Source organism: Alligator sinensis, unplaced genomic scaffold (assembly GCF_000455745.1).
Source record: "Alligator sinensis unplaced genomic scaffold, ASM45574v1 scaffold1463_1, whole genome shotgun sequence".
Taxonomy (NCBI): Eukaryota; Metazoa; Chordata; order Crocodylia; family Alligatoridae; genus Alligator; species Alligator sinensis.
Window position 1 is genome coordinate 557668 of NW_005842628.1, and position 17143 is coordinate 574810.

Sequence of the window (17143 nt, forward strand, 5' to 3'; positions counted from 1 at the left end):
TTTTAGAAGACAAGGAAAGCTAATGAGAACATGGTGTACTGTGCACAATGGGGCTTTCAAATATGGAGGAAATTCATCCTCCTCCTCCTCCTCAGCATCACCACCATATCTTTTCCTCCAACTTCTGTGGGTTTCAAATATATGCCTGAGAATGTCACTTGTCTGGAAAACATATTAAGGCACACAATGCTGTATGTTGATTAGGAAACTCTCTCTGTTATGGTCACATAACTTCAGTAAAACAACCCTGCCCATTAAATCTCATTACAAAATTCCATTCACAAGGAAGGGAGGTTCTCAACTCCCAACTATGAGTACATGACATTGGCATTTAACCTTTATGCCAGCAGGTTTCCAGCCACAACAAACCAAACATATTTTTAATTATGTGGGTGGGTAATTATTGAAATAAATTTTAAAAATATATATTTTTTTACCTTGGTAAAGGTCAAACAGTCTTTGTCTTGATCTTTATCCTTTATTTCAAAATCATAAAGTGCTTTGCCCTGAGGTGGAGCTTGTGGAAGGGGCTTGATACACTGAATGTAGCTGGCTGGAAAGAAGCCATGGTTTCCATTGAGCTCCCCATGATACCAATTTTCATCCACCTTTCGTCGCAGAATGATGATGTCCCCTTTGTTAAACTTGAGGTCACCGGCTTCTTTCCCCTCATAGGTGTAGAGGGCTTTACCATAAGGAAGTTGAGAAGCACTCTAAAAAACACAATATACATTCATTTTAAGTAAACTCATGACCTGATAGGCAATAAGCACTAGCTACTTCCTTTAATTCTCCACCAACTAGTAGCAAACTGATTATCAGTGACAGAACTACCACAGATTCCAGGTTACTATAAAATAACGCTCCAGTTTAAATTTAATGAAAAACTAGCATGAATACAATTAGGAAAAAGTAGAGAGTAAGTGAAAGTGGCTGTGTCTACATGAGATGTATAAACAAGTACTAAGTAAATGCACAGTAACCCGAGTTACTGTGCAGTAGTACCAGCAAATGCCTTTTTTGTGATACTACTGAACAGTAGCCTAATACTACTACACAGTAGCATCACATCACAGTTTTTGCCATGCGATGCTATTGAGCAGTAGTACTGGGCTACTGTGCAGTCAGCATCTCATGCAGATGCACCTTAACTTTTACTTATTGTGTTTGGGTTGCAAAGTAGAATATTAGCCATATTAGTAACTTGCCAATGCATACTGTATAAACTGGAACTCTACATTCCATGAGAAAAACACTATAAAACTTCTTTAGGCTTGCCTTAAATTTAAAGTCACTATTAGGTCTACAAAACAAAATCAAGTTTGAAGAAAATGGGTCAGGAGCTTTCATTTAATGAAGAGAAAAAGTTGAAAAACTTTTAGATTTAATTTGTACACACAGGTCCAAAGATATTTTTTTGTACTTGAAATCTTATCCTCTCCATCTTTTTAAATCTTGCCCAAATCTCATGCAGTTTATTAAGGGCTAACAATTAACAATTTTAAGTTTAAAGATTCTGTTGTTATGAATTATAGCTCCTAAGGGAAAAAAAACCAGAATAAGTAGGATGTATCAAATAATTCCCTCAGAACTAAAAATGGCTGAGGAAATTTTGCAATTCACAAAGCATGAATAAGTAACTCTAGAAAGTGGCAGCTTTAGAAAGTTAATGAGGGTGTGAGGTTATAATAGAAAATGATGTGCAAAATTAAGTATAATTTATAGTTTTATAGCAGATTATTTCCCAAAACATTTTAGCGATCTTGTCTTAAAGTTGCTTCCTCCCCCTCTCACTTACACACACACACACACACACACACACACACAGAGAAAGGGGGCAAATCTAATTATCTATACACATGAGCCAACAGGGAGTTGTATGCCTGCTTCACCTGCAGAGCTCAGCAAAATTCTTAGCAACTTAAAGGAGATCAAAACTGAGCCTGCAATGTAAGTAGGTAATAGCTATCTGTTAAGCCTTGACCTGTCAAGAGTCATAACTGAAAGGACAGTAAGTGAACTGAGGAGATCCCACAAATAAAACAGGAGGTTTTCCAAGCTCCCAGAATGCTTCCATTTGGACCATACATATTATGCAATTTATTAAGGACTATTGCATAGAACCAATTTTATGTTGTTGTGCATTAAGGCTCTTAGGGAAAAAATGGCATAGGCAGAATGCCTTGAACTTTCAGAATTAAAAATAGCAGAGGAAATTTGTCAATTCACAAAGCATGAATAAGTGAGCCTAGAAAGTAGTTGATCCTTACCTGAGCTTGTGACACCAAGGCCGCATCTACACAAGATGCTACTGTGCAGTGGTTACTGAGCATTTATTCAATACTTGTTTATACAAGTATTGAATAAATGTGCAGTAACCCGAGTTACTACACAGTAACACCGGCAAACACCTGTTTTGTGACGCTACTGTGCAGTATCCTAATACTACTGTGCAGTAATGTCTCATCATGGTTTTTGCCCCAAGGGACCTGTGGAAACGTTTATTCAGGGTCCTTTGGGGGCAGTTGACAATCTACAAGAGTACACAGGGCTGGAAGGCTTCTCTTCCAAGTTTCTCTTGGAATGGCGCAGAATCGTCTTCACTTACTAGCAACCCACTGGCTAGCAACAGATTGGCCCTTACTCCACAATAGAATCAAAGAAAATGAGGGTTGGCAGGGACCTCAGAAGGTCATCTAGTCCAACCTCCTGCTTAAAGCAGCACCATCCCCAACTAGATCATCCCAGCCAGGGCTTTGTCGAGCCAGGACAGGCCTTAAAAACTTCCCAAGATGGAGATTCCACCACCCATTCAAGTGCTTCACCACCCTCCTAGTGAGAAAGTTGTTCCTAATATCCAACATAAAATTCCCTTGCTGCAACTTGAGACCATGGCTCCTTATTCTCTCATCTGCCACCACTAAGAATATTATCAACCGATGATATTATGTTGGCAGACAAATTATTTAGTCCTGACTGACAGTCGTGCAAGAATTTTTTGTCCATAATAGTCATGTAACTTGAAGGGCTGTCAGGGGTACCAGTCCAGACACCTATTCAGGGGAGACACCATAATGGCAGCCCCCATTCTGCCACAGCCCATGCTTGGGGAACTTGTACAGAGACAGGAGTAGCCTGCACTGCCACAGCTCTTGAGCAAGTAGGTAAACACTCAAGTGCTCCCCTTCTTCCCCCACTCCCCTGCCCCCGCCTCCAACTCTGTCACCCCAGGTGCCAAAAATTAAAGATACACGTCTAGTCCATGGCACTGGGAAAGGAAAGCTCAACATATTCAAAATAATGTTATAAAAGAGAGAATGAAGCTTTCTAGGAATTGTCTTTACAGTATTTTAGGTTGTTCTGTGTACGTCTAGGAGTTGTTTCTTCCCCTGTCTAACTGCAATGATTAGCACAGTGCCTGTCAGCTCTGTGTCTGATAGGGATAAGATATAAAGCAAGGGTATGTTTAAAACCTTGATTTTTACAGTGTTGACTACTCCTTGATTTCTGGGTGTTTTTCTTTCTGGACAAGGATTAAACATTTATATTCATAACAGAAGCATCAGCAACCCTAACTAGGGTAAGCTTTCAGGAGCTATTCTTTTAGGATGGCATGTGGCAGGAGATCAGGAAGAAAACTTCTCCCTATGGCACAGTACGGGAAAAGCAGAAACTTGATGAAGCTTCTATGCTTTCCTCTGAAGCATCGGGCACTGGCCACTTTTAGACACAACATACCGGTTTAGGTGGACCATGGGCCCACTCTGGTTTGGCAGTTGCTATGCTCTTATGACCAAATCTCCCTGTGAGCTGAGCAACAACACCTGGCGGCAATTTATGCTGCACCATAGCACCATCTGTAATGTCTAGGTTCTGGACACAGTTGGAAAGGATTTTTCATGATCACTACATTATTCATACATTGCCCTGCTATAAAAAGCCAGATCTAATGGTCATCTCTGCACACAGACATTAACTTAATTATTTTATTAGAAAAAGGGATTAGATGCCTAAGTGTTGTCTCCACTTTGAAAAGTGTACGTAATGGATTTTCCTGTCTGCATTACATTGTAACAGAGCTTGTCACACATAGCGTAGCGTAGTATTATTTGGGTTGTCTAGATAGGGATTTAATTTCACTGAGCACTATCATAACTATCAACTTGATCATTGCAAATTCGTCACACTTTTCTGGATCTATGTGACAGAATGCGCATCACACTCATGCCCTGCCAGAGCCCAACAGCAAGAAAGAAAGCTCTCAAATGCAAAACTCGCTTCCCCCACAAAAAAAACCAACCAAACAAAATATCAAAACACCATAAGAAAGAAAGTTAATGGGCATGTAACCCAGCTGCCAAGTCCCGGTCTCCCAAGCCCTGTCAGGTTATTGCCAATGCTTTTATGGCTTGTCCAGTAACAAAGAGGTATTTCCCACCTGCACATTTTAAAGATTAAATAATTTCTTGGTTTTCTATACAAAGGCCTGTATAATATCAGCTATTTCGTTCTAGAAAAAAAAAATCCTGTACTTAGTTGAAGGGATACTATAGAATCTAGTCGCCCAGAGGAAAGATAAAGTGTCTGTGATATAACCTGACCCTGGATGCAGTCAGATGTGCCTTTGAGATACGCTCCTAGGTTGTTCTCATACCTTCAGGGGAGCTCTTCAGCCCCAAATCCCTTTATGCCATCTGCCCCTTGCTTGGGCGACTGGTGCCACCTTAGTCCGGGACACATGTCCCCCCCAAGACTACTCAGTGACTGGGGGGGAGGTCCTCCCATGGCCAATCTCACTGACGGGGGAATCCCCCCTCATCTGATCGTGAGACAGCTGATCGTTGCAGCTGCTTCCGGACATGGCTGCAACTGCAATGATCAGCCATGGTGCTCCACTCCCCAGCTGGCGCTTTCTGGGGGGGCACCGGTGCTCCTTCCTGCCCCCCCGCCCATCACCTAAGTGGCAAGTGCAGGCAATCAGGGGGTGCACCGGCGCTGTCAGGGGGTGCATATGCACCCCTGTGCACCCTCTACACGTTGCCACTGGCCCCTTGACCACAGAACAGACTAAGATGCTCCAAGAGTCACCTCCCTGAGCCCCAGTGCCTCAGCCTTACCCACCTCACCTAGGTCTTGCCAGCTTTTAGCAGAGCAGATTTTGCCAACTAGAAGTATCATCCTGTTGCAAGGTGCTAAGGTGATCCTGCTCCTTTAGGAACAGAAAGAGCCTAGCTAGACAGCCTGGGGAGCTGAGGCAGAGCTGCACAGCTGCAGGTTGCCCGGGCAGCAGGCTAATGAGGGTATTAGCTGGCAACTGCACCCAGTTAGCTGACTGGAAGGAGGCAGGGCCCTGGGCACATATAAGCCCCAGGGCTGGGACTAGCAGGGGGTTAGCTCTCTAGCAGCTGCCTGGAGAAGGAGCTCTTGCAGGAAAGAACTACTTAAGGATGTTTGATGGACTGGGCTGCTGCCTGCAAGATTAATACAGCTCGTAAGGTACCTGGGGCTAGGAGGTACACAATAATAAGAGAGAAGTTTACCTCTTTAAAGGGGTAGAGTGTGGCCTCCATTAGTATTGTTATGTTGTAGCCCAGGCAGCTTGTTTTTCTGTTGTCTTTATAACAGTGGACCAGGAAGAGCCTAATAGGGGAGGAGGAGGCCTCAATGGGGCAAACAGTTGTGTACAGCCCCAGTACCAGAGTGGTGCAGTCACAGGGGCCAGGGATCCAGTGACAACAGGCAGCGGAGTTAGGACCTGACCTTATCAGTGAGACAATACAGGTACTCCTCACTTAATGTCGTCCCGGTTAATGTTGTTTTGTTATTACATTGCTGATCTATTAGAGAACATACTCTTTTTTTAAAGTCACGCAATGTTTGGTTATAATGTTGTTTGGTTACTGCCTGCTAGTAGATAACTACTGTGACGTAAGTGGATTGGCTTAACATTGTTCCGCTTAAAGTCACATTTTTTTTTCAAGAACATAATTACGACATTAAGTGAGGAGTAGCTGTATTTATGTACCACCTGAGAGGCACAGAGCATGGTAAAGGGGAAGTTTTGGAGCGATGCTTCTAGCCCATAAGGCTCGAGGTGTTCCATGAATCGCCAACTAGAGTGGGACCCAGCAAGGAGTCCAAAAACCCGCAGGGTTTAGCGAGGTCCAACAGGACTGTGACTGTGCAAAAGCTCATGGGCAGCCTCCCTATTATTTACTTATACCAACAAGATGTGGCAGGCAAGAAAAGAAGGTACCTGCAGGGCAGAACTGACCTGGTCATGGAGCCCTAGGGGCATCACTACCATCCCTGGGGACCCTGCACCATGATGCATTCCCTTATTGGGTCATGTGCTCAGCAATTTTAGACCCCCTTCTGTAAAAGAGGTCTGCATGTATGGTTAAATGCTCTGAAAATCACACTTACCCTTGGCAATAAATAAGTTATAAAAGATAGGAAAAAGATCTCGTCTGTTTAATAAAAAAAAAAAGAACTCCAGTAACCATATGTTGAGTCACAGACAGAGATACAAGAATCAATGAACCAAAGACAATACCAGAATGATTATTTTACCTCATCCCTGCACCCTTAGCTCTAAACTCTAAGAATTCCACTTTTCAGCTTAACAGATTAGAAAGCAGCTGTTGCCTCTGGCCTTCCTGTCAGGGCTTCCTGTACCTTGTCCTGTCAGCCAGAACACACAGCCCGCTAAAGTCACTGCCTATGCCCAGGAAAACTAATGACATACATTTGGTCCCATGGCAAGACTTAAGTATAGTTTCTTATCTTTCATTTACATAAATTTATCCATTGGAGCCTTGGAGAGCCCATACTATGCACATAACTTCCTGCCCCCATGGGTGTATCTGTTTATCAGACCAGAAAGAAGTCTTTCCTGTTTCAATCATGACCTGATTAACCACTTCCCTACTAAAGAATCTTGGCCCAATACAAAACATAAAAATTACTTTCATATCAAATACTACATTTCATACAGATGTAATGAGTATAATGCTAAATACAGCTTTATGTTACCTATCTGCAGAGACTACCACATGCCATATTGGTAAAACAAAATCAAGAAAACATGCATGATATCCTATGAACACCTCAAAATACTGTGGGTTCATGATGGTGCCACTGCACCTACAAAAGACAATTTCTTAAATGTAAAGCCAGATCCCTGTCAGGTATGCACTATTGCAGAGCCAGGAGAAGTGTGGCATGTATACTCCATACCATTTACTTTACTAGCAGTGTAAATATAGAGCCTTCTCATTCAAAAGATCTGCTGCTTGTATCTATCCAAGATCAGAGCAGAATCCAGCTCTCACAGGTGATATTTTTAAGTTAATTAGATTCCAACCCACTGGACTTAGAAAGGTCTTGGGGCCCATGGGGGGAAGAAGGAAGTGTTACTTTGAAACACATAGAGATGAACTAGAAACAAACTAGCAGAAAATAATCTGCTGATGATCATAAAACCCCACCTAGATCCAAGAGAGAGCTTTCAGTTTGGCCAGCTTGTTTTTAATAGTTTTTGTACAACCTCATGAGGCTTTATGACTTTCCATTCTCACACTTGACTTCCCTCACTCAACTGCCTCTGTAGAATAGTGTTTCCAACCAAATATCCAGCCAAATTCATGAAAGCAATCTTTTAAAGCTCTGCCTAAAATTATACCATTCCCATTCTTTCCTGGTTTATGGCTTCACACTTGCCCCTTTTTTCTCTTCAATTTTGTGTTCCACACAATGCCTATTTTATGATCTTCAGTAGGCACAGACGATCTTTTCCTACACATTCTCTAATTTAAACAGACTCTGAGGCTAAGTACAGACAGTTAAAAAGCCCAAGGCTGAATCAATTCAGTCTTTGCAGGTTAGCTTAAGCTGCAGAGGGTAAACTGAGAAACAACTAAACACATTTACTTTTGATTCAGGCAATGCAGTCACATGCCTGCAGTGGCTCAGGCCAGAAGCTGGGGGGTGGGCACTAAAGCACAACTCTCTAGCACATAGGCAGCATGGATTGTGTGTTTACTTCCTCTACCTGCCGCCCCCGAGGTCTCTGGGATTTGCAGTCTACAACCACAGCAGCAGGACTCTGCAGGGTTGCTCATCACTTCCTTTTCCTGTTTCCAGGTGCCTCTGGGATTTGTAGTCCACAGTCACAACCAGCAGTAAGTTTAGCAGGGCAGGGCAGCTCTGTACTTCAGAGGAGGTTTAACCCCCCTCTCCCTGACCCCAGATCCCAGTGGGGGTTTGCCTGGGGGATAGTCCCTTCCTTTCCCTTCCTCCCAAACCCTTCTCTGCTGGAGCAGACAGCACAGCATAGCCCAGGGCTGGAAAGCATGACGGGGACTGTAATTTAACTTGAACCAGGAAGGGCTCTGGGACAGAAGTTTCATAAACTGGTTTGACCCAAATCAGTTAAATCTGATACTACACACAACCAGGTTGATCTTAAACCAATTTCAGCCAGTTTGAAACTGATTTATGTGCACCAAACTTCTGTTTTGTTGCAGGTTTAAACCAGTTTCTGATGACTTAAACCAGTTTATGTGTAACTTCTGTCCCTATCCTGAAGTGAGAACCCAGGGCTCTTGCAATAGGGGGGGAAGTGGTTTTGGTGGGAGTCAGTAAGATGTGAATAGGAGTCTTTTAGCAGCTGAAAGTATAGGGAAAAGTTAAAACACTCCTTTCCCACCTCTTTCCTCCAGTCAGCAACAAGCTCTTTCCCCTTCCACAGCTCTTTCTCTCCTACTAGCTTCCTCTCCCTGAATAAAGATCAGGCCTCTGTACAGCACTAGTAGGGTAGGGAAGAAAAAGTGTTTACCCTTCATTTTCTTTATATTCTTTTCTCCTAGACTGAGCCCTTTTCTAAATTGTACCTCCAGGCCTAGTATCTTCACCAAAAAAACAAGCAAACCTTCTTTCCTGCTCTAGGGCAACATCTACACTGCAAACCCTCAAGGATCCTGGTAGACACTCAGATCAATGAAGCCCATACTCTTGGGTTAACACTTGTTACCTATGCTAGAGGAAGCATTGTGGGTATGCCTAGGTATGCATACCCAAGCTGAATATCACGTGTTCCCCTGATGTGTTGACATATCTTGCTTGCTTTCCCCCTCCCCTCCCTGTTGAACTGAGTGGAACCTTTCATATTTTCTCCAAGTGAAACAGTCTTTTTTGTGGTGGTTTGATTTTTTTTTTTAATTGCAGTTAAAAACTTTCTTCCCTGGTGTTGGTCTCACATAGAGCCAGGACAAGTTTGCAATGCTAAAGCTGATGGTTGTGATGGTCAGTAAAATTAAGTCCCCATCTAGACAGCCCAAATAATTGATGTTTCCCAGAGGCTAAAGTAGAGTCCAACAGGAGAAGGAATTCCCACCACAGCAGTTAAAAGATTAGTGTTTCAAAGGACCCATGCTTACCTAAACCAAGGAGAGGAGAACAGCTCCCCTCTACTTTTAGCAGATCAACGGGATGGATGCTGTCCATCTCCCTGGCTATTTTGCCTTCTGGACATCAAACACCTACTCTCTCTCCAGATGGAAAAGAACTCCTATTCATTTTCCTTCCACTAGTTACACTGGTATTCTCTCATAACTTAAGAGTCACTCACAACTTAATCAAAGAGCTTTGGTATCTAACAGAATACTAAGAAATTGATCAACCATCCTGAATTCTCTTGACATTTTAGGTAACTAGATTTCATGTAAGAATATGTCTATAATAATAATTATTACAATTATAATTGTTATTGTTATTAACAACAACAGTTATAATATGATGGGTAGAGAAAGAAAATCATAGCCAACATTTTTTTTTTCTGCCAGAAAAATACATTTTGGCAGAATTCATCATTGCACCAAAGGTTTCTTTTCTATTTTAATCAATCAATACTGACATGAAAGCCTGAGGCATTAAAACACTGAAACGCACTTTACAGAAGACTTAATGACATGTTGGCAACTCAATCATTCTGCATTTATGTTTCTGCAAAATTGAATGGCAGCAGTTAAGTAGGAACCTGCTGGCAAACTGACAAACAACCACCATGAAGCAATTAAATAGTAACACTGGAGGATTTTTCATTATAGATCCCAAAGAACGGAAAGAAAAAAAGAGTTTGTGTCCTATAATTCTCCTGGTGAAATGCTTTGTTCTGTAAAAACTGCACATTTCTAATGAGTCCTTTGGTCTGAAAAGCCACAGTAAAGTGATGCTTTGTCAATATGTTTCAAAGAAATGCAAGACTAGAAGACATGTCAAAAATTATCAGCTCCAGCAAGCAACAAAGGAGGTCACTACAAGAGACAACCATTCAACACCTGCCCATCTAATACAATATAAGCACCTATGAAAGATGTTCTTGGCTTATGTATCTATATAAAAATAAATAATTAAATCACTTTGCCTGGGAAATGGAAATAAATGTTTTACAATGCAGCCAGTTTTAATGGAGACGGCAAACAGAAGTTTAACATCCTACAAGTGTATTCCTGGTGAGAAAACTGCACACCCTTTCCTGCATTTTTACTAATAAGAATTTGTTATATATAAACATTTTCTAGCCTACTGTAAGTACCAGGACAAATTCTCAGAATGGGAGGTGCATAAGTAATCCAGCTGACTTGTTCAGTGGATTTGAACTTGAGCCACTGGCTCATCAGTATTTGATGCTATAAATCTATTTAGGTCTGTTCTTCACTGCTATATGAATTTCCCATGTCTATCAACAACAGCTATTTGGAGGGAAAAAGTTCTTAACAGATAGACTTCACTGGAGTTTTTCACTGTTGTGTCTGTATACAAAATTAGGATTTTGCTCACATTTACTGGGGAGACCCTGGTCACTGACATGCCCTAAGAGCACGTGTTATTTTGATGATGGGAACCTTTTGTTTTCCTGTAAGGCGGGGTGAGCTGAAGAGATGAACTCCAATTTGGGCGAGGGACAGAAGTTGCATATAAATCGGTTTAAGTGATCAGAAACTGGTTTAAACCTATACGTAAGTTCAGTGCGCATAAACCAGTTTAAAAATGGCCAAAACTGGTTTGAGATAGACCTGGCTGAATGTAGAATTGGATTTAACTGATCGAGTTCAAACCAGTTTATGGAATTTCTGTCCAGACCCCTTCCTGGTTTAAGTTAAATCAAGGTGACCCAGCACCCCAGCATGCTCTGCAGCCCTGGGCTGGGCTGTGCTGTGCTTGCTGGTGCAGTGGAGAACAGCTGGCCCCGTCCCTCTGCTCCCTAGCTGGAGCAGGGGTGGGTGGGGGCGTGGCCAGATGCTGCTCCCCCCTAAGGTGAAGGGGGCAGGGAAGAGGTTTATTCCTCCCTCCCTCCCCCATCCTACCATTATGGACCCTAGACAGGGTCGGACAGGCAGAGGCGCAGCATCACCTGCCAGGCATTTCTCCGTTTGCTGCTCCAGCAGCATGGGCATGGCCAGTCCCGGCAGGAGCCTCAAATAAACTAGTCACGGAGGGAATTTAATTCCCACCTTCCTGTCCCACTGGCACAGACCCAAGCCAGGGTCCACCTGGTGCTCCTCCCTTGCTGCTGCAGTGGCAGGGATGGGGATATGGCCAGACGCCAGCTGGCATGGCCCCCTGAGGTGGAGGGGGTTTATTCCCCCCTCCACTTCTGGGGGACCACAGCTGGGGTCTTCCAGCCCTGACCACTGCCTCTACCAATCACTCCCTGTGCGGGCTGTGTGGCAGAATAAGCTCCTTCCCTGCCCCCTCCACCAGACGCCTCTTTCTTTGCCTAAGGGGGCCACGCTGGCTGGCCTCTGGCTCTGCCCTCTACTCTGCTGCTGAAGTGGCAAGAGGGGAGCGACCCTCATGGGTCAGAAGTCCCTGTCATGGTTTCCTGGGAATGCAAGCCTCTTCCCAGTGGGGGGCTGCACTGCGGGTGGGAGCGGGACAGGTAGAGCTGCTGCAGGCTGCACAAGGCAAGTGGCAGCGGTGCCAGGGGGGACTTGGGGGACTATGGCCACCCCTCTGAGCCCCCATGCCACCACTGCCCCTGCTCCCCCGCAGCACAGCCCCCTCACTGGGAACAGGCTTGCGCTCCTGGGAAACCATGACAGGGGCTGCTGCCCCATGAGAGTCGGCTCCCTCCTTGCTGTTCCAGCAGCAGGGGTGGGGGCACGGCCAGAGGTCCCCTTAGGTGAAGGAGGCAGGGAGGGGGGTTATTTCCCCTCCTTCCAGTGTCTCATAGAGGGGGAAGAGAAGGAGCTTATTCCACTGCTTGCCCTGCACAGGAGGCAATCGGCAGAGGCAGCAGTTGGGGCTAACAGATCCCAAGCTGCAGTCCCCTTCGGGCAGAGGGGGAAAAAAACTCTCTCCCTGACCCCTTTGCCTCAAGGGGCCATGCCAGCTGGTGCCTGGTCATGCCTCTGCTCCGCCGCTGCAGCAGCAAGGGGGGAGCACCAGGTGGACCCAGGCTCGGGTCCATGCTGGTAGGACAGGGAAGGGGGGAATTAAACCCCCTTCCTGGCCAGTTCACTTGAGGATACTGCCGGGGCCTGGCCATGTCCCACCCCAGCAGAGCTTTCCTGCAGCTGAGGGCTGCTCTAGCACCCCCTGGCTGCTTGCCTGAGCCACTGCAGTGCTTGCATTTCTGAGTCAAAAGTGAATATCTGTTCAATTGCAAATTGGTTCAATCTAGCCAGGTTAGACTAACCTGCAAAGACTGAATCAATTCAAGTTCTAGCTTTCTGAATGTCTGTCCCTAGCCTTGGAGTTTCGCCTGGGTTCAGCTCAACTAGGATTACAACCCAAGACTGAACCTGGGTTCCAGTTAGGTTCAACATTGATGAAATGTTAATAAGCTGTATACATTTGTAACCCAAACTGGTAGAAAATACCTGAGGGAGTCAACCAACACGTGCTGATATCATACTGGGTTTGGAAAATACGTCAGTTTCTATATATGGCCGCTTTCTGTATATCGACACAAATTAGGAGCACAACAGACTGGAGGGAACATCAAAATTCCAAGCAGAACTAACTTCAGACACTCTCCAGATTCCTCAATACACAACAGAAACAGAACTGAAGGTCTCATCTAGCAGACAGGCAAGTAGAAATAAAAAATGAAGTGAAAACCAGGAACAAGGTCCCTTAAAAGTGGGGTAAGGGAGGAAACAGAACCCCAGGTTGAAAGAGAAAGAGAGACTGCAACTCTCACAATTTGTTCAAATCTCAATCTTACTCAGTTTCCTCAAGAATGATAGCTGCTCTTCTCATTAGGAGAACTACAAATGCCTTACCTCCTGCTTGGACAATAGGATTCCCTGCTGGGTTCTGACATAAACAATTCCTATGCATCCCCTTTCTAACCTCTGCCCATCCCTGATAAGACAGCACCATTGGATGGAGGGAGGGAGGGAAGAATGGGGACTGTGCTGCACTTTGGCTGTGATGTGGACAACTCATTTGGGGGCCAACTGAAGGGTGGACCTGGCTAGAGTATCATGAAGCCACAAAGGGCTTTCTGACTGGTCTGTCCCTCATCTTCCTGCACTGAAAGGTTCTTGGCACAACGATACTATACAAAGACGATCCTAGCAGGGTGTGGGGCCCAGGGCAAATCAGCCTGTGTGGGGTTCGGATGTGAAGAAGCTGGCGGTGGCCATGGGGGGACTGGATGCGAAGCTGCTGGTGCTGTGGAGTCACCACCGCTAGGCAGACCCTGCAGGAGGGGCTGTGGCTGCTCTGTGGGGCCCCCCAAAGAGTGGGGCTCAAGGCGATCACCTCAATTCACCCCCCCACCACGGGTGGCCCTGATACTACAGCCTGTGTGTATTGCCGAGGTGAGTGGAACCAGAGGCCCGAGTCTCTCTCGCACCCCTTCAGTGAGAGCACAGCTAACTAGAGTAAAAATGTTTTAGAGCACCCTTGAAGAAATTTCAGTGATACACACTAGCACATTACCCGTTGCAATTTTTGAATGATTGCTGCAACTTCCCCCTGAAAACAAATCTAGAAGATGTGTTTATTTACCCCAGCAAATAGTCATTTATCTCATTTTCCCTCTATGAGGTATCTCCAAGTTGAAGCATCACAGGCAACACAGCAGTCTATCAATACCGCCAGGCAAAACAATGAAAAATTTGCACGCGAGGGATACGCTGTAATTAAACACAAACCTCCAGTACAAGACATTAATAATAATTAAAACATATAATGCCAATTTTATGCCTCGTTGCTCAGAAGCATCATACAAGTCTCTCGACGTGAGAGAGAATTCTGTGGCAATGCAGGGAATTACACCTCCATCTTTTGATTGGTACAATGCTCTAACAGCCAGCTGGGACAACACTTCAGAATATGGTTTCCAGTCATGCATAACAGCTTCTCACAAATCACATCAGTGGTATCAGAGAGGATGCAGGTTTGTGTGGTGAAATATACATTCAAAATAACATGAGATTGTGGGGACTGGATGACTCAAACTATTAGCAGTCAGATAAAGAACCTTTCGAGCCAGAAACACCAGTTTCATCACCATTTTCAGTTACCTTTATGAAAAAAGTGATTGTAGATTCTTTACGCGACCATGGGCACATCATACCACGTACCTGGCGCTGTAAACTTGGAACACCAAAGGAGCAAAAAGGTTTATTCCTTTTTCAAGGATGTTGAAAATGTAGGGGGAGGCAGAGTGGGACTAGAAATAACTGTCTTGCTAGGTCACGTAAGAAGTCTACAACAGAATCAGGAACAGAATACAGACCTTTTGCTCCTGATCTGGTACCTTAAGCATAAGTCTAAGCAATTTAGAGTAGGCAGAATGTAATGGTTAATTTTTAAATTTAATCAGGATACAAGGGGCCTAAATTCCTTGGGGTGGACAGATCAATGCGGCTCTAACAACTTTCTTCAGCATAGGATCTGTGCCCTGTTTAATTTTAAATAGGTATTTGGGTTGTTTTTAGTTTTTAGTCCTAGGAAGAAAAGTGCTTGAGATGTTTTCTGGATGAGAGACCCCATCTACATCAAAGGAGTTGTTGTATCTTAGAGTAGGAACACCTAAAATGATTTGCAATCTGTGTTCACATCTGAGTACCCGTATTCTCTTCAGGGATCACCTGTTTTCTCATTATACAACATCTCAGCAACAACTATAGCAGTTGTTTAAATGGAAAATTTATATCAGAAAAGCTAAATAGTTGTAGATTCTTTGAAGGTGATTTTGCACCTAGTAACAGAGAGGAGAGCTGTGATAAACCAGCTCTCAGGAAGTATCAGCAAGCTTGCCAAGAATCATAGTTTGAGGGTATCATACAGGGCTTTTTAAAATCAACTATTAAAGTAGAGTAGTTAATTTGACAATAAAAACAGCACTATGAAAGAATGAATACCAAATATAATGCTTCATCTTGACTATAAAGCACCATGCACATTTAGAGTGCTATATAAGCAATAACAAATCATTATAAAAATAAAGCTCAATTAAAGTAAAGCTTCTCAACTTAACTAAAGGCTCAGTAATAACCATTAGGCACTGATCTGGACTGAACTGGAGGGAAAACAGTACTGCTTTGGGAAGATACCTTGCTGCTCTAACTTGCTGGAGCTTTGCAGAGCTCTTCTGGCTGGAGTGGGAAGTTTCCATGGCTTTCCATTCTCTAAACCCATTCTGGGTAGTCAATGCCTGCAGGGAGCACTATAAAGAAGCTGTCTTTATACAGGGCTGTGTAACAGGAGCAAAATTAACCAAATCACCCAACAGGTTTATGGGGGTAAATTCTGTTTTTAAAAAAATAACCTCTAAAGTTGCCTCTGCCTTAGCACAGGGAATGAGGGGAACTCTGACCCAGTGATATTTCTCTGGAAAAGGGGAACCCTGGGTTATGGCCCCTACTGCCAGGACTAATTATGCATTTTATATTGGACAGTCACTGGTTAAATACCTGAAATAACCCGGACAGCAGGAACCAGAACCCAATATTTCCCCCTCCTCCAGGAGACTGCCATAATGGCTAGCCTACAGAGTCACAGTCCCTCTTTGCTTGTTCTGGTGGCATGACCTTGGGTACAGCTACACATTGTGCCCCATTGCTCAGGTATGTTCTCTGTGTCAAAGTCACAGGACATACTCTGATTGTCTATGGAAATTGGGACTTTGGCAGAGCTTAGCTGCTTTGCAACAAACTGGAGGAGACCAGCACCAAGGTGGCCAGTTTGGATTGGTTCTGATCATGCACAGCTGCTCTGCATAGAAGCCAAGAATTTTTTTTAGGCCAAAGTGGAGGCACCTGCTGAATCTAAGTGCCTAAATGGCTTTATGGCCACTGACTGTGGTTAATTTTGATTGTGAATTACTGGTAGGTGCCTAAATTCTACCTTGGTCCTACAGGAGCACCTTAGAAGTCAGTTCGGATCTGGCCCTCTTGTGCTCAGGAGGAAGATGCAATCTGAGTAGCGTGACAGTGAATAGTAGGGCTGTGCGAAGCTTCGGTCCCTTATTCGATTCAGCAGAGATTCGGCCCGATTCTGTAGCCAAATCTCTGAATCTGAATTGAATCAGGAGACCCTTTAATTTTTCCAAATCAAATCAGAACCCTCTGAATTGATTTGGAGAGATTCGGCGATTTGGACATAGACGCAGCTTTAAATGGTTTTTCTACTTACCTTAAGGTACCAGGCAGCTCATGAATGCTGCAATGCTGGGGTGGACAGAGCACCCCATAGGAGTGTGTGGGGGGCGCTCCCCAGCATGCTCGGCAGCAGACCTGGAAGTGTACTGGAAGCGGACTTCCATTGAGCCCCCCCCCCACCCCAGCTCGGCAACTGGTGCCTCCTGGGTTGGGGGGGGGCACCTGGGGTCCAGCATTCACGAGCCGTGCCTGGTACCTCGAGGTATGTAGAAAAGGCATTTAAAGCTGTGTCTATGGCCGAATCACTCATTCTCTGAATCAGCATCAAATCTTCAGATTCGGGTTTGGCTGAATCAAATCAGGGAAAGTGATCCGAATCAACAAATAAAATCGCTGTCCCCAATTTGGGCCAAATCCACATCGAATATGGCCCATTTCGCACACACCTAGCGAATAGGTATTCCATAGCTCTGTGGCACTGCCTGTGCACTGAATGGGAGACAACTATTTGTTTATAA

The 17143-nt window shown here is 44.4% G+C and overlaps 1 protein-coding gene across 1 annotated transcript in view; it reads right to left on the reverse strand.

The window, feature by feature from the left end:
• The window catches only part of SH3RF3 (SH3 domain containing ring finger 3), a 316210-nt gene that overhangs the window by 138777 nt on the left and 160290 nt on the right, over window positions 1-17143 (reverse strand). The window contains exon 2 of the mRNA XM_025215184.1: window positions 438-713. Within this exon, the coding sequence (XP_025070969.1) occupies window positions 438-713 (276 nt within the window). The remainder of the gene's footprint in view (window positions 1-437; window positions 714-17143) is intronic.